Source organism: Harpia harpyja, chromosome 1 (genome assembly GCF_026419915.1).
Source record: "Harpia harpyja isolate bHarHar1 chromosome 1, bHarHar1 primary haplotype, whole genome shotgun sequence".
Lineage (NCBI taxonomy): Eukaryota > Metazoa > Chordata > Aves > Accipitriformes > Accipitridae > Harpia > Harpia harpyja.
Genome location: NC_068940.1, coordinates 58,205,918 through 58,223,786, shown reverse-complemented (window position 1 = coordinate 58,223,786; position 17,869 = coordinate 58,205,918). Strand labels below are relative to the sequence as shown.

The window sequence follows — 17,869 nt, the reverse complement described above, 5'->3', positions numbered from 1 at the left end:
TGAGTGTATAGCACCTCTGCCCAGATCCTGAACTGCAGTTTGAAACTCGCTCTCTTCCCAGCGGCGGTACAGTGGCTTTCTTTGTCCGGGGGTGCAGTTCATGAAGCACTGTCCAGGAGAAGAGGCGGGGAGCAGAGGCTGGAGGTAAGGGCTGTGAAGGGTGCGTGTTTCCCAGGGGAGGAGGTACAGCTGCTAGAGCAGCAGCGCTCCCCAAGCTGTTGTCTCGGTGCGTGGGGAGAAGGCGTTAGCGATCACCCCAGAGGCTACGGTGCTGGTGGGGAGTCGGTGGGAGGGCTGCCGGCCTGAGTTGAAGGGGCAACAAGGAAAAGAGGTTAATTTGTCTGCCTCCACCTGCAGCAGCGTAGCTCCCGGGGCGCCCGCCGGGGCGCGGGGTTGCGTACTGTGGTGTCCCTGTGCCATCAGCTGAGGGCAGCCGGGGCTGAGGGGAGGGGACGGCCGACCCCCGGCTGGGCAGCGTCGTGCCTCGGCCCGCGCCCGCCTGGCAGGAGCGGGCTGAGGGCGGCGCGGCGGCCCAGCGGCGGAGGGGCCGGGGAAGGCGGCGGGGTACGGCCTGCCCCGGGCGGGCCCACCGCGGCCGGCCGTCACCGCCCCGTCCCCAGGCGGCCTGGGACGCCGCCGCCGCCGCCGCGCCGGGCGGGAGGCGGGGGCCGGGCGTGAGGCGGCGCGCTGAGGGGCGGGCCGGGCCGGCCGGGCCGGGCGGCGCTGCCGGGCGCCCGCCGCGGCGTGTGGGTGGCTCCAGGCGGCCGGTACCCAGCGACAGGCGGCGGGGTGGGAGGAGGCTGGTGGGGCGGAGGAGGAGGAGGGAGCGCGGCGGCGGCGTTGCGGGCGTATCAGCCGGTGCTGGACTATGGTGCGGCTCGGCGGGGGCTGACACGCCGGCACCCCGTCCGTCCGTCCGTCCTCCCTGTGGGCTGACAGGCGGCCAGCCCTGAGCCGCACGTGTGGGATGTGAGACCTGCCCTCGCCGGGGGAGCATGAGCTGTGCCCAGGCCGGCATTGTCCAGGTACGAGGGGCTGCTGCCGCCCGGCCCCGGCTGAGGGGGATGGGGGGGGTGGCGTTGCCTCCCAGCGGAGAAGTGCGAGGCGGGATGGGGCTGTCGGCGGCCTCGCCGCCGGGAGAGGCCCTTCCCGGGGCGGGCAGCCCCCGCCCGGCCGGCGAGATGCGGTGCCGGGTCGTGGGTGTGCGCTGTCATCCGTGCCCGGCTCGGCGGGTGCCCGCCTTTGTGCCTCGGAGCCGGCCGGTCTGTGCGGGAATGGGACCCCCCTCCGTGTCCGTGAGCGCTTCCGCGGGTGGGGGGTGGCCGGGGGGGGTTGCTCTCCCTGGAGCATACGGGCCCTGGTGGGTTACGGGCTTAGCCGTCGGCCTGTCGGCTGAATTTCACTAGCGAGCAAATAGTGTAGAATTATGATGAGTGACGTGCCGGCGGGGATTGACATCATTTGGGGCTGTGGATGCGCGCAGGCGGTGATGAAGAGTCCCGCGCTGAATTTTCGGTGGTTACATCCCTTGTAAAAGAAGAAGCCCCCAGATTCGGTTCTTGGCTCCTTGACAATGCAGCAAAATTTAAAGCACAAACTGCCTTTTTTTCCCCCGGCTCTGTTGCTGTAAGCCAGTCTTGTGACTTCATATTTTGGTTATTACCTTGTGTTATTATGTAACTGCATTTTTTCGTTAGCAATTAAATAAAATAACTTATTATAAGTATGTTGAGAACATTGCCCCAGCCTGTAGCATTGTCAAACGCTGCTTTTCTCATTTCACAGCCTGCATAGATAATGGCTTTGTACAGACACAGGCACATACAATTCATTTTTTTGTCTCCTGCATCGTTTCCCATGTGTTTCTCTGTAGTTGCAGAAGAAATTACTTGGCCTGGGTTTAGATTTTTGCATCCTGCTGTTTGGAGCTGCAGTAGTGCCTTTTTTTTTTTTTTTTTTTATGCTGCACTCAGCAGAAGTGCGTAGTGAGACTGTACAACAGTCAGTCAGGCTGTGTTTCTGTCCATGTATTTACCAGCGCTACCATCTCATTTTGTGGGGCACCTAGCCCTGTCTGAACACAGCAGCAATTAGGGGCAGGGTGCTGCTGTGCCAGTGGTGCCACATAGCAGGTGGTCAGCTGTGCCTTTCTGATTAGTGCTCATACAAGGATTGCGGTTATTACAGTAATTCATTTTAGCTTGGGGATTCATTTTGAAAATTTGGATTTTCCACTAAGAAGGGATTATCATTTCTCTGTGTAGTACGTGTGTTTTAGGAAGAAGTGGAGTACGGTATGTATCCTGGCTGCTCTCTCTACTTCTCTTCCGTCTCTGGAACGCACACTCATTTGGACAACACAGGTGCAATGTTGATTTTCGTGCTGGAACCAGAAGTAGATGTAAAAAGCATTACACGCTTAGTCAACACACAACACTCATCCTGCCGATGCAGTCTCAGTCTAGTGTGGGGGGGGAAGAAGAGTGTCTGTTCTTATGGAAGAAACGTTGGGTCTATTTACTCATTTGTTTCAGGAGGGTGAGTGGGGAGTTAGCTCAGAACAAAGACTGGTTGGTCAGATGGCTGGCGCTTGTGAGGAGCGAGTGGCGTGTGAGTTAGTGGTGGACAGCATGTCGTATCACTCGTGTGATACATACTCTAGTGTGTTGCTGACTTAATGTGACCTGAGGTTTGGACTCCTGACCTTTTTAGTATCAATCGGCTCTTTCTCATCAGCTTACTCATTTGAAACCAGAGCAGGCCAGAGCATGAGTTCATGCACTCAGCGACTTTATCGGGAAGTATCAATATCTGAACGTGAATATTTGAAAGCAAACTGTGTACACGCGCTCAGAACATCCCAAAGAATTGATTCAAAATCCATATGCTCAGTATTTTAAATGCATTCTAGTAAACAACATGGTATTTATTGTATTCCAGTAAATAACTGGCTAAGACTTGTTACTAAAGTGCATCTTCCTGTGGCTTTGCGTTTCATGTACGTGGCACGTGATCTAGCATTCTTTGCGATCATGAGATAATCCCTGTGAAGCTTCGTGGAGTTTTGCACGTGCTATGTGTGGGGGGAATTCAAGTTGTGAGGGTGATGGTGTTGAATAGTTCGTGTCAGGCCAGGGGCTGCTCTAACAAAGAGGTTGGGTTACCTATTTTTAAAGTGTTGGAAATCTGTCTTGTGGAGGCAGGCATTAAGGTTGCTGCTGTGGTTTCAATGCTGAAAGCTGTTTTTAAAAAAAAAAAATCCACAAAAGACAACCTCCCCATTGCCCCCCCGGTTAAGCATGTCGCAAAGTTAAAGAAGAAGGGCTTTTAGGATTAAAAAAAAGCAGTTACTCCAAAGTATCTTAGTTTGTGATGATGGACTTTGCTGGAGAATGTGACTTGTCTTCACAATGACTTTCGTTCTTTCTAAGTGTCTCCCTGGTCGCAAGTCTTACCTGCTTAGTTTCCTCTAAACTTAGGGGTACCCACAAGGTCCACTTTCAGCATGCGTAGGTTGTAGTCTTTGTGGGCCCCTGTAGACAGGGAGGAGAGCTCAAGCCTTATACAAGTGCTCTGGCTCGTCCTCCCTCCTGTTCTTTAGAAGGCATGCTTGCCAGCCTACGCCAAAGTATGCCTTTGTGAATACTACCCAAAACAGTTTCATTTGGTATCCAAATATATGTGGCTTCCAGAAGTGGATCATACCTGCAGCTGTCACAGCTTTCCAGCATATATAACTAGGACCCATCAGTGCGCTGGGAGTCACCAGCACCGCAGATGCTCCCTGGCCTCTGGTGGCACCTGTGCTGCCAGGAATGTCGCTGTAGCATCCGCCGTTTCCCTGGGATCAGCTTGCCGGAGTAGCTGGAGGATGGTCCTGCTCATACCAGTTTGTGTATCTGCCCATTAGCATGAAAAGGAATTGCGACGCCCCCTTTTCTTCAGGATGTCTGTTGTTTGTTTACGCTTAGCGGCTTTCTCGGTTTTGGTAATAAGGAGATGAGTCAGTTTTGCTTCTGTTTAAGGCTTTTTTTTACCCATTTCTCTTCTAACATTTCATGTGCTGTTGTGATTCTGCAATGGCTGAGTGGCAAACACTGCAGGGGTTTGGTTTAATTCCTTAGGAATACATTTCTCTTGGCCTTAGATATCATGAATGTTAATTCTAATAAAGTCTAAAACAGGCTAGATCTTACGTACTTACGCATTTTTCCTAAAACACAGCAATATTTTGGTTTCTACTGATGATTTCAGGAGGGTGGGGGGCATGCAACACAGGAAAAATAAAAGTACAGCCAGTAGCAAAAGGCAGGCTGAGATGCCACCTACTCCAGTTGACGTTTTCCAGCTGAGATTTGAGGCCAGCAAGATGCTTAGAATTAATTAAGAAGAAATGGCAAGGTTCTTTGATGTAGGGAGCCCAGGGTCATTTTTGTTACAGTTAATGAATGGTGGCTAGGCAGCTGTATAATGGGCTTGAGTCAGTCTTGGACTTTTTTGATCAGCTATGCCACGGCTAGGGTACCCCATCGTCAGCTCTGAAAGAAGGAGGTTTAGGTTCTTTAGGCAGGGCTCCTTAGGTGCTGGGACTGTCCCTTGGCAAGATGGTGTCCTCATCTCAGATGTTTGTGAGTTCACCAGAATATGGACCAGTAAGACTGGTCCAAGCTACAGGCAAAATAGGCTGTTGTCATGGGCAGCAGACTGCTGGGGGCAAGAGGCTGGCTGTAGCCCCACAGCCTGCTTTTGCTTTGGAAAGAGGGAGGAGTTGGGTTGAAGCAAGGCAGCAGCTGAGCCTGAAGCAGGGTTCTCCTGCTGCAGTACCTGTTGCAGCTCCTGCTTGTCCTCTCCCTCCACTGGCGGCAGCAACAGAAACCTCAGCTCCTCAGGACTCTCCTTCCCCGACTCTCCACTTTTATCGTCTCACCCTTCTTTTCCACAAGTTAGGAGCAGCCTAAGCTCGACCCCAGCCCCACATCCTTTTGTCCAGAACATTGCCTACAATGCAGATAAACCTTGAGATGTCTTGGGGGCTGGGGGGGAGTGATATAGCAAGCTGTTCCTTTTAGACCTTAAAAAAGGGGGAAACCCTGATGCTCTTGTTTGACATATCGAAGTAAATGATCAGCACCGTGCTCCCTAGGGAATCGCTGTGCTCCATTGTATTGCAAAGTTCTTTGAGGACGCAGCAGCGCAGGCAGTGTTCCCTTGCTGCAGAGCAGAAGGTTTGTGGGAGAGAGAGTGCACAGCAGTCAGGAAGGCTATTGCTGAGACCTTCGCTGAGGTTTTATTTCATGCATTTAGCAAAACAGGCTCACTCTTTCACACTTTCCAGATATTTTTATATTTCTCTGCAGATGCTTGTAGAACACCAACTTTTGTTTGGTTTGAAGCCTGAATTAAAATTCCCAACCAATGTCTAGAGGCACAAGGGAAAAAAAAAAGCAAGTGTTTGTACCAGAATTAAAATCCATTTAAATTTGAGAGTTGTTAACCCATGAAATAGTGATGCAGTATAGAATGTTTCTTGGACTGAATCACTTGTGTTTAAAATGGAACATGCTCTAAAAATAAATGGGTAATTGCTTCAATGTAGTCAATATGGAATTTAAAGATGACTGACAGTGATTTGTCATCCATCTCCATAGCAGGAGTCATCTGGGAAGTCTGTGATGTTAAAGGCATTTGTTTCTATTAGCCCCTTTTAAAGTAGTTTTGTTAATGAGTATTTGAACACCAGGACTGAAATCTGTCATGTGGTATAATTAATTTTTCCATACCATAAGAAAATGTGTGCCATGTGCACCTTCAATTACCAAATCAGGTTTCTCAGGTCCTGAAATGTGTGGTTCAGCAGGCCTATTGTTTTAGAGAAAGGAGGAGCATGCTGTTCTGGTGCCAGCGAAGTGCTTTCACACGTCTCCATGTAAAATGTAGGATGGCATCCTGCAAGCTTGGGAAGATCTGATGATGTGCTACCCACTGTATACTTTTTGCAGAGGGGAAGACTGATGGATACCCCTCCCAAATGTGTAAGCAGAAGAGGTGTAGCAGGAAATTGTCTGCTTTTCTCAAGGGGGAGAGGAGAGCAAGAGAGGGGGAATGCTTGATGAGGTGGTTAAACAAGTTGTTCTTTGCTGTATGCTCGTGAAATGCCTGAGTGCTGGCTGTATGGAGCAGGCCGGTCAAGGAGCTGTTCACTGGATCTTAAGTGTTGCTGTGACTCCTCTTTCTCCCTGAAACAAACTATCTTGCTGAAGTCTGTCCTTTTGGCAGAACGTGTGTTGGATGTTGTACAGACTTACCTAAGCTAGGTAAGAAGCAATGAAGTTGGGGATAATCTGGCTTTGCTTATGAGCTGGATGCCTGTTGTAAGGCACTTCCTGAACCATTTGAACTGCAGTCCTCCTTCCAGCTGGACACAACAAATGTGTGTAGGGCTATCTGCCTGGGCGTCTGTGGGCACTCTTACAAGTGCTTGACAAACTAGTGGGATGGATGGGATCATCTGATGTCCCAAGCTCGTCCTTGGGCAGCTAGGTGCTTTCCTTTGAAATCTGGGCCCTGTCAAGCTGATAGTGTTGTTAAAGTAGGTGATATTGTCTTGTGCCTACATCTTAATGCAGCCTCAGGAAAATTTAAATTTAAACTTAGAATTCACGTTCTAATGCAGAACATCCATCAAGTGTTGGGTTATTTGTCAAGTGTCTTTAATGATGTGTAAAAAAAAAAAAAAAGCTATGGGAGAGGCCTTAGGATTTTTAATATGAAAATACATATACTTCTTGTTTGACATAGTACTTTTTGTGTGTGACTGCGTGGTTGCCTGAAGAAAACAAAGATGATGACAGATTTACTCTCTGAAGCAGCATCTTGATTTAAATAGCAAGGTTTAGTTGCTATATGCTTAACATGAAAAGGGGGGGAAGTGGATGAAATGTTTAATCTTGGAGTCAGAACACACATTTCCAAGATGATGCTGTTCAAGATTCATGAAAGGCCCATTAGCCATTAGGTTGTCTGCTGCCTCGGTTACAGGTCTGTGGAAGCTGCAGAGATCGGGAATGAGATCTTTTCATGAACTTTTAAGTTGCTTAATTTGACTGCACCATGCTCTCAAATGGTAGTCAATGCGAGGTCAATACCATGATTCAGAAATACTACATACTTACCCTGAGTCATAGCAGAGACTCGATGCTGAGATAAAGTATTATTGAGTCAAATCCTTTGGTCTAAAAATGAACAATGCTCCTCCTAAAGTTATTGGGAACTTTGCTTGGTGAAGGGCAGTGCCATCTGGCCTCTTGTGATTTTTTTAATTTTTTTTTTTTTTTTACAGAGCTGAGTATCACAGGGAAGCTGGCTGTTTGCTGTGCCTGCATGAAGCACTGACATTTCTTTCTCATTACTCTTATCAGCAGGCTAAAGCAGAAACAACCATAGGAGTTACTACCCAGACCAGGTATTAAAGGCTAATGAGCTCAACTATATTTTCTTCTCTTCTTCTTAGGCTAGAAAAGGATTCCAACGTAGCACCTGGTCCTGTGATAGAACTCCTTTCCAAGGCCCATCACTATGGTGGCTTATAAGAGTTAGGCTATCTGATTTACCACATTCTTGGTTTCTACTTCTTAGCATTCCTTAAGGATTTTGCTTTGTGTGTGAAATGAAATTACCCTTTTTTTTAATATGAGCAAAGTTCCCATTAAAGAATAAGATTTCCCACCTGACTAAAGGCAGAATTTCTTATGTTGGTCAAGAAACTGCATGCTGGTGTAGAACCACTGCCGGCTCTTGAAATTTGACTCAGTACTACTCCTTCATGTTCCTCAGAACTGTCACTCTCAAAGCATCCTCTTTGCAGATTTTCAAAGGCTCTCCCTCTCTGCACATGAGTTTGCATTCTCTTTGATAGTCTCCTCTCCCCCTTCAACCTTTCCACTCCCCAAGAACTGGGTAATTGCGAAGTACTGTTGTTCTTTCCAATGCTCTTTGCTACACAGATAGCTGTTCCTAGGCTGTGCAATCTTATGTCTCAGACAATTAAAATGGGGGTTAATAACTCCGACTAATTCTCTGTACCCAATAGCACAATGTAGGCTAAAACCTTAGTGTCTGTATTTGAGCAATATATTAGGGCATTTCTAATTAAAAACATGTATCACCTAATTGTAAGTGTCTGAATTCTTAAATATCTGTGTCTTTTGCACTCAACTGTGTATAAAGCAGGAGCAGGTGCAGAGAGGGCACTTGCTTATCCTGAAGTGCTTAGGGCAGTTTACAAACCTAGTGTTGGATTTTACTGTTGCTGGGGTGGGCATGAAAAAGTTTGGGACATGGGAGCAAAATAACAAGCAGTCCTGCTGCAGGAAATGCAGCAAAATTGTAGCAAAGGTGTGGCGAAGTGTTCTGGGTGCTTGCGTGCGTTCAACTTGCCAACTGTGCTGCTTAGGTTTGGCTAGAGGTGGATCCTAGAGGAGCGTGGAAGCAAACAGTGTCTTCTAGAAATCTGATCTAAGGATCAGCTGCTCAATTTGCTTGTTGGAGCCACATAGTAACTTCTTCTAGGTGTTAGCCATATTGTCTTGTCCAGCTTGGAGATCATCACAAGCCCAAGGAAGTTGCTGTAGAACTTACAGAAAGGGGAAGACTGCCCTCATGCCCTCTCTCCTTTCCTTGTACGTCTGCCTGGACCTGCCGGCAAAGGTGGCTTTTTGAAGCTTGGAATAGGGGTAGTGGCCCAGGCCAGGCTCTCTGCAGGGGTGTCTCAACCTTGCACCGTCACCATCTTAAAAAAAACCAAACAAACACAAAAAACCCCACAACAAATAAACAACAAAAAAGTCTAAGGCTCTAGTTGGAAATGAGTAAGAAATAATTTTCCAAAAGATCATACAAGAAGTTGCCTGGTTACAGAAAAAGGAAGGATATAGGGTTGTGAGGGAGAGGTTGTACGTTTAAACCTCTACTTGGAGCGGGAATAGAAATGTTTCTGGCAGAGCCTGTGCTTCTGTAAAATATCTTGATTGCCTAATTTGTATCAGAATGACTTTCTGATGGTTATCAAATGTGGATTTTTTGCATGTGCGTATGGATTATTTGTTGGTAAAATACAATTCTGAGGTTTGGACTCCAAGTTAAATATATGCCTGTTTTGACCTATTTTTCCCAACCTAATTCTGCCAGCTCTGTGTGTGCACGCATGATGTTAGCTGCTGAGGGAGTCCCGCTGACTTTAGAAAGACAGTGCACCTTAGGAAAGCTGGTAGGTAAGTGGTGGTAGCAGGCTCAGGGTTTGCATGAGTTGGGCGGTCACGTGAGCTCAGCAGGGGGAAGATGTGGAATAAGATGTTTCAGGAGGAGTCTACTGATTTAACATTGTATCATCTAGTAGCTCGGGAAGGGTCATCATGAATAATGTGTTTGGCTGACTTGTGACCTCTTTGTAATAGCTCTTGAGAGATGGACAGGAGATCAATCTACTTGATGGCCTTGTAATAGCTCACTGGAAAACCCAGTTCATCTCCTTTAGCTACCTGGACCAAAAGGGATATAAATGCAGTATTGCTAATCCAAATAATCCCTGTGGGACCACAAGAGGGGTCACCCATGCTGAAATGAAAAGTGGTAAGAGGGCCTTAAGCAAATGAAGACCTAAGCTGCTAAGTCTACATGACATACTCTGAGCTTACTAGTTTACATCCAGGACATTATAGCCATGTTTTATGCAGCACTGCACCAAAAAGAGGCATAACAGATTAGCTAGAGTTGGTTGCATGAGACTGGTTTATGTGCAGGCAGCAATAGGGTTCCTGCTTTGCGCTCCCCAGGGCTTTTATTTCCAGTGTAATGCAGGCAGAAGCAGCTTGCTGAATCTTCACCCCCTTGGTGTGCTTGTGCCCTGGGTTAGGTGCAAAGCTGGTTAACAGTGCCTGAAGGGAGGCAGGTCCTTGGAAGCAGATACTCCAAAACCAGTGTGTTGAGTAGAGCCTGTTGCTCAGGGAGGAGCTGCCCGCTCCAGGAAGAGGCATTATTATTTCTCTCGCACTTGATTTAGATCAGACCAAGATCTGACTTTCCAGGAATGTGCCCTAACAGGCAGGGAGCTCCTGTAAGTGTGTGTGAGTATGGGACATGATTTACACCCATCTGGCCAAAGTTGTTATGTTCTACGTAGATTTGAAGATTTATCAAGCCAGAGAGCAAGAGGGAACATAACTCTGATTTAATGAGTAGAGGGGGAGTTTCTAGGTTCCTTTGCCGAGGGCTGGTTCATGAGTTTTATATGCAGAGTAGCAAGTGGGATGTCAAGACTGGTGTTTCTGGAATGCACAGGAGCAAAACACTAGGTCCCTGAATCCTGTTATGTTGAAAGCAGGGCTCAGTAGCTGTGAGTACCATTTTCAACTTTAATGCCTAAATTCTGCCTAAGTCCCATTCTTTTGATCTGGCCCAAAATAGCTATGTTCAGTCTTAGTCTTCTGAACTGTTTTTATTCATGCCTCAGTGATGTGTCCAATGGAAATCTGCATGTTCTTTTGGCTTGTTTTATGCAGTAGTTTTCCGAGTTGAATCCTGGTAGCTAATGGTGAATGTGAAAGCTTTCAGCTACAAATTCCCATGTAATAGGATACCAATATAATTCAGTCAGAGCTTTGATAAGCAACAGATTATATGTGGTAATCAGTTCTTCAAGCCTCAGAGGACCTAGGATTAGAGCTCAGAAAGTTGTTGGGCTCACCTCTAAGTTTAAGAGTGAGGAGATGTAGGTGAAAGATTACTGAAAAATGCTTTCCAGCTGCACCACTCAGCCAAAACTGTTGTCTTTCCATAACCACTTCCCTTGATCCTGTGTTCGTGGTCTGTGGTAGGGCAGGAGAGAGACTTCGCAGCCATTGAGGTCTCAGCTGGACTTCATGCAAATCGGGGATTTGTAATCAGAGGAACATAGTTAACACTGCAGTTCATGATACATGAATCAAAAAGAGCTTCCTATCAGACCTTCTAGGTTTGGGTTTTTTTCCCAGTTTTTAAAGGAAGCAGGGGTTTTGTGCTTAAGTCAGCAGGCAAATTCTGCATCTGCTGGAGGTAGCAGGTCTTCTACATTTTTATGTAATTGCTTTGGAGGGAAAAAAAAATAATCCCATTTTAGGCCAGAGAGGGTTGGCATTGAGCAGGCTTTCTTAAAGGCCACTAACCGAGTGTGGTGTTCCTCCTCTTGCTGTGTGCACTTCGTGTCCCTGCAGTGCTGTCCTGCTGGGCTTGTCTTCGCAGTCCAGCTTCAGGTGTGGTTCAGGACCTCAGGCCAGCCCTTGGCAGCCCTGCTGAATGCTGAGTCACAGGGAAGAGCCAGACACAAGTATTACTCAGATCTGTGCAGCACTGGTGGATTATTTGCTGAAAAGTAGAGACCCCCGCAAATCACATGCACTTCAGTTGCTGGCAGAGATGGTTTGGTGGTATAATTACAATGTTCATTTTCAAATAGCTGGCTGCTTGAGTAAAGACCTGAATTTGTTGCCGTGTGAGCCACCCTGAGGCTACCAAGCCTTTTAAAAAAAAAACCAAACCCGATATATTTTTTCCTTGCATGTATTTTTGGGGGAATGCATGTCATTTATGTGCAGATGTTGAATCACCCTCGTTTTGATGACACCTTTCCTTGGAGTCTCTCACTCCCAGTGAAGACAGGCAACCTGGCAGGAACAAATCCACTGCACTGCAAACACGCAGCATAATTACCTTCTCATAGTAGCTCTGGTGCATGCATGTGTGGGAGGAGGGGAGGCATATTAAGTAGTGGAGCTGCATGAAAACTTGCCAGCGGAACAGTTTTCTGTCAAAAAAAAAGCTGTTTTAAACAGAATCAAAATGTTCCTCATGAGAATGTGTTTGTACTGCAGCTGGCAGCCGTTCAGAGGACCTGGAGCCCTGCAGCCTTGTTTAATGATCAGATCCAGTTGGGAGAGATCAGAGATGGAGGTGTGGCAAGGTGGTGGTGGTTGTTATGCTTCAGCTTTAAGGAAACTTCACAATGCTTCAATTTCCCACAGTGCAGAAAATGAGACTTGACCTACTCTGCTTCATACAGCTGTTTCTTAAAAATTATCTACTGTCTCCAGTGCACATCATTGTAGTGTTGTACTATTGTATTTACTTCGTGGAAGCCCAGGGCCGATCTCATTGCTACACTGAGTTCATTTAAATCACTGATCTTGCACTAGGGATGCATTTGGCCTGTGAGGTCTTAAAATAACTGTGGATTCACTGCACATTTGTGTGGGACAGAGACCACACAGACTTTGCAGCTTGCAGTTTGGTAACACTTGTGCACTGGAAAAGAAAAGCCTGTTAGTGAAGGAACACACCACCCCCCCCCCCCCAGCCGCTTGCTTTTTCGCTTTAAAAGATTGCCTTGAACAGGGTCCTGTCTCCCTTTTTTGATTCAATTTTTCCAGTTTAGATACTAATGTTATTTTAGCAAGGTTCTTCTCCCCCCCCCCCCCGCCTCCACCTCGCAAACACCTTTTTTATAGCCATTGGAGGCTAATATGTCTATTTTCTCAGTAGTAAGCCTGTAACATGTTTGGGCTTCCAACCTAAGCTGGTGCAAACCAAGCATACTGCTACTGTTTAGGGCCTTCTGGTTTTAGTGGTGTTGGGACCTTGGTTTTCGTTCCAAAAAGGCCTGTGCTTTGACACAGCTGGGCTCTCTCACTTAGGGTACAGCAAAGGCAAACTCCCTGCAGCAGAAAGTGTTACTGTTAAAAAAAAAAAAAAAAAGTGGCCTTCAAGGAAGGAAATGTCCCATTTTGGCTTCACTTCTCCTGTGGCAGTCAAACCAGGTGCCAGTGCAATGGACAGAAAAATGATGGCTTCAGTTCAAGTTTTACCGTTTCTAGAGCTTTTTCTTTCTCGCCTTTTGTGGTGATTTGTCTTGTTCCTGCGAAGACCTTTTTTCACCCTTTGCCCTGTGGGTTGCTCTGGTGTGTTGAAGACCATCCTCCAGCTGCTTAGTCTGTTGAAATGTGAGTGTGGAAAATGCGTTTTTCTTAGTGTGAACACTTGACAGTGCATTTGTTCGACAACTGAGTGGTTCCTTGTTCAGAGCACGCCACACAGCAATAACATAGCAGCTTTGTCATCTCCTAAGAAAGATGAAGAAAGAGAAGGCTAATAGATTATTTTTTTTTATTATCCTAAGACTATTTCTCATTCTGTTTAGTTCACCAATTTCTTGTGCTTATTTGCTAGCACTTGCCTTGCATCCTGTGTATACAGATACCCTTTGGTTTTTCCCTGACCCTGCACCCCTTCTGCTGGATGACAGGCTGGAGGGGGTCCCTGCTGTGTCACTGGTTCCCTGGCTCCAGGTATCCACATAACCGGAGGCAGAACTAGTCTTGAAGTGCTCTGTCCTCGGGGTAAAACTTGGAGGTGTCAAACTTCTTGTCTGCCCATGGACGAAGCAAAAGGGGAATAGCAAAAGCTTTATCACTGTTCTTAATGTTTTTATAGGGTAAGTGTAGATAGCCAAGTATTATGTATGAAAAACAATTATATTTTGAAAAGTTCTTTCCTGTTTCCTTTAAGGTATGCTGCTGTCTATGAATGAAAATGGGGATTTTTCAAAGATCCTTGTCATGCTCTGCCAGGAACACTCAGCCATTTTCAGTTTGTGGACCCTAAATCTTCAGACCTTAAATGCTTTTCTAGTAGGCATGTGAACCCCCGTGTAGAAATGTCATGTCATATCTGCTGTTCAATTATCTATGTAACCTGCATTCTCCAGGCTTCACAGTTTGGGTTTTTTTTTTTAAAAAAAAGGGTTTTTTCTTATAGTTAAAGAGAATTTTCTGTCTTTCAATCTGTGCCCATGGCTTCTGGTCCTGTCACTGGACACTGAGAAGAGCCTCGCTCAGTCTGCCTTGGTCCATCCCACCAGCTATTTGTGCACGTTGATAAGATTCCCCTGAGCCTTTTCTTCTCCAGGCTAAATAATCCCAGTGCATCCTTCTGCTTTTCTAGCCACTCTTTCCTGCATGTTAGTAATTTCCTTGGGTCAGGACATGCATTTCTGTGGCTGCATGGAGAGTTGCATCAGGGAAGCGACCCAGGTTAGAAGCAATGTGTTATTTTATGCCATGTGGTTTTAACCCAGATGAGGTCCACTTGACTGTTCAATGAAGGCTTATGGCAATGGAAGCAAACACCCAGCAAAGGCTGGGAGTGAGGAGTGGGAGGAAGGCAAGGTGTTTCTCCTTGTGGAGGTGTCAGTTTATGCTGGCTTAAAGTGTTTGTGACGGTCACCTGTGTGGACTGTGAACAGATCTGAAGACCTAAGGGTAAAAATCTTTGCTCTAGACTTACCAAGAAACTAAGGAAACAGAGATGGTGTTTTGGCAGGGATTTTTGTCTGCTGTGAGAAAATCACTTTTCTATATTATTTCTTTACCCCCACCCCAAACGTTTTCTGCTCAGGAACTTTCCTAACTGATTGTGGTTCTGTGGATTTAGTACCCTTCATTAGAGACCTGCTCCATGAAACCTTCCCTGCTTTCCTTTGAAACTATCTACACTTTTATTGTAATTTGAAAATGAATTTCACAGCTCAACTATCTGTCACATTAAGAACGACCTGCTTTAGTCTGTTGTGAGCCTGACTCCTAGTGCCTTCTCTTGATGCCCCCTCCTTGTAGTGGAAAAGAAAGTGAATGATCCTCTGTTCTCTTTTCCACTTGCAAGTCTGTGAACCTCTGTCATATCTTCCCTCAGTTGTCTTTTATCCTTCCCTGGATCTTCTCTTAATCTTCACCCCGCCTTCGTCTTTGGTACCTGCAATGCTTTCCTCTCCTGATTTGTTACCATTATACTATGCGCTCCTGTTTTTCAGGTATTCCTTTTGCGTTAACTCCTAAACTAATTCTTATTTCTAACTCCAACCCCTAATGTGCAACTTTGCATCTCTAGTTGTAGGTCTGCGCATCCTGTGTGGTTCTGTTTTGCTGCTACCTTATCTGGATCCAGTGCAGTTTCTTGTTTGTGACCCCTTTCTCTCATTCCTCTTTTTTCTTCCTGCCACCCATATTTAGGTCTTGGACTTAGTCTTGGCTTCAGTCTTTGACTTTACCAGACCAAATTGAGCTCTGTTCTCATGTTGGTAATTTTTTATCCTTTTTTATTGTAGTCTTTACTTCATCTTGTTTTCTGCAAGTTAAAATTTTGCTGTGAATGCCTTTTTTTCCTCTGTTCCATTTTATTTGAATCCCAGGTCAATTTTTTGTCTATTTATCTTATTTTTGTCTTCATGGATCTGCTGATTCTTAAATACATGTTCTCATGCCTTCTGTCCCTTCTTTTGCTAGATAATTAACATGACTGAAGTACTTAATTTCTGCCATAGGTATAACAACTCTTTTCATGCTACTTTCTCTACTCGTTCAGCCAGTGGTAAGAGACTGCCTGAGTAGTTTATTTCTTCCTTCAGATCCTTTCAAAATATTTACTACTACAAAATGGCTATTGCAATAATATCTATAAACTGCTGTTACGTATTTATCTTGTCTATATAAGGTTCTCAGGTTTTTGGTCTACAGACATTGACTGGATGATTTGCAGCTCAGTGCTATACCTTGCATTTCACAAAACTGTGTCTGATATTAGCCATTTGTGAGACAATTGTTTCTGATGTTTCTGACTTTTTTTTACTTTGTCTTAGTGGGAGGTGATACGATATTTAACTCTTCCAAAATGCAGAAGACCTCAATGAGTTTGGCTTGGGATTTTCACACACAAGTTGCTTGTTGGGATTGTTATGGCTCTTAGGGGCTGCTTGAGGGGTCCTGTCCTTTTTGGTGGATGTTCTGAGGATCTTTCTCCCCCTGTTGTATTACATATATCTCGCCTTACTTTAGCTGTCTAGAATTGAGCCTTCATGTGCCAGTGGAATAACTGGGCACTCTGTAGTGGGGAGAGGGGTTTGGGATGAACCATTCTGTATTTTAAGGTAAGTTGGACTTTCCTGTGGGGATACTGCTCTCAAGAGAAAGCCTTTATGCAAACTTAAGCAAAACAGCAAAAACTGGATGAGGTAAATCTCATCTTCTATGTACTACAGGGCTGTCTGTGACAATAGAGGACTGGAATTACTGGTCAATATTTCTGTGATGGTTCATATTAGAGTTTTCTTGAAGCATATGTTGCGAACATCCTTCATGTATGTCTTCCTGGAGAGTTTAGTTTTGCTTTAACAGAGGAGCTGCATATCATTACGTTCAGTGGAAGGTGTCACAAGCAGTAATGGTTGATTCATAATCACCAGCACATAACTATGTAGAGCAGTGTACTTTTTGGAAAGTACAAAGGGTAATCGCATATCCAGCCAATGTATCTGTCTGTAAGTATTGAAAAATCAGGAGCTGGACTCCCTGCCAATGTAGGAATTTTCAAGGCTTCTGGTTTGGAGACTTTCTCTTATGGGGTTGGGGTGCTTACAGGGTTCACTATTTGAAGACTTTCAGTACATGCTTACTGGAGACTGACTTCTGGAAAGGAAAGCTGAGATTTTTTTCCTTGACCTTGTGACTACAGCTACATTAGGAAAAGCATCGGTTTTTATTAAACTCATAAAAGTGCTGCTCCCACTGGAAGGCAGTTAGATTTGGGGGTCTTTCTCCCCTTTTTGCAAACAAACTCTGCTCTGTGAAGTTTGAGATTAAAAAAAAAAAATCAATAAAAAAAAAGGTTGTTCCTTACTAACTTGGCTATGCTTCACTTTTACAGTCTCCTAAGTCTTGTTATGTGGCCTTTTATATGTTGTTTATTTAACAAACATGAATCTTATTCACTTAGAAAAATACCCTCATCTTCTCTGAGGGTTAATCAAGGGAGAAACTTTCTAACCCATGAAAGCAGGATGAGACTGTTTCTATTCTGAAATATTAAATAAAGGAATCAAAGGGAAATAATACCCTGTGATGATACCTCAGGGAAGATTTAATTAAGAAAATGAAATTGCATTAGGAGTGACCCGTTGTGGACTGCCAAAAAGCCAACAGATGAGGGAGAAATTTGTTAGCAGTGTCTGCCCATCAGTAAGAGCTTGCGCAGTGTAGCAAGCCTGTGAGATACGCTCAACAGAGTGGCTTAAAGCGGTATTTAATTACCTGATTGATTAAGGTAGTCTTTTTAAATTCAGTACTGCAGGGAGCACATCTAGTCTGTGAAATGGCTTGCAAGTTCTGGGCTGGTCATGGCATGTGGCCATGCGTGGGTCTGCTCATGCCTCGCTTAGACTTCATACTACTGAGTTGCCTGCAGTTCAGAGATACCGACTGTTTCCAACCTTCATTGGCTGAAAGGGAGCTGCTGTCTGGTGCATGGCATCAGTTGAAGAGTACTACTCAATAGCCATGCAAACCTCATGTGACATTGTACCTAGAGCAAAGTGGGTAAGTTCACTAAGATTTCAGCAGGTTTGTGTTGCTTTAAATCAATGGGGCTAATTTTTTGTGCATATTGGCCAGGAGCAGTTTTGCACTGACTGAGCCCTGGAGGTGCAAGGGCAGTTAACTGGTTGGCAGGAGGTCAGCTGAGGAGTGGAGACCTATGTGTGATGGCAGATACTAAGAAAGCAGCAAAAGCTGTTTCTTTTGGGCTCATGCTGCCCCAGGTCTACTAGAGGCATGAAAAGGAAGCAGCTCGCTTCTTCCTGCAGTGTGACCAAGTTTTGTAAAGCTCAGAGCTGTGCGTTGGGGGAGAGTGCATCCAGGTTCTGCTCTTGCCTCTACAGGTGAGGATTGTTTCCTGATTGACAGCTGAGGTTTGAATTGGGAAACTCTGTGGAAAGAGCATATGAATTGAGGAGGAG

General features: G+C 45.7%; 1 protein-coding gene across 4 annotated transcripts in view; it reads left to right on the top strand.

The window, feature by feature from the left end:
* Positions 1-834: 834 nt before the first annotated feature.
* HECW1 (HECT, C2 and WW domain containing E3 ubiquitin protein ligase 1) overlaps positions 835-17,869 on the top strand; it is a 279,914-nt gene continuing 262,879 nt past the window's right edge. For all 4 annotated transcript variants that reach the window (XM_052795694.1, XM_052795687.1, XM_052795670.1 and 1 more), the window contains exon 1: positions 835-1,025. In XM_052795694.1, coding sequence (XP_052651654.1) covers positions 996-1,025 — 30 coding nt within the window. In that variant the 5' untranslated portion in view covers positions 835-995. The remainder of the gene's footprint in view (positions 1,026-17,869) is intronic.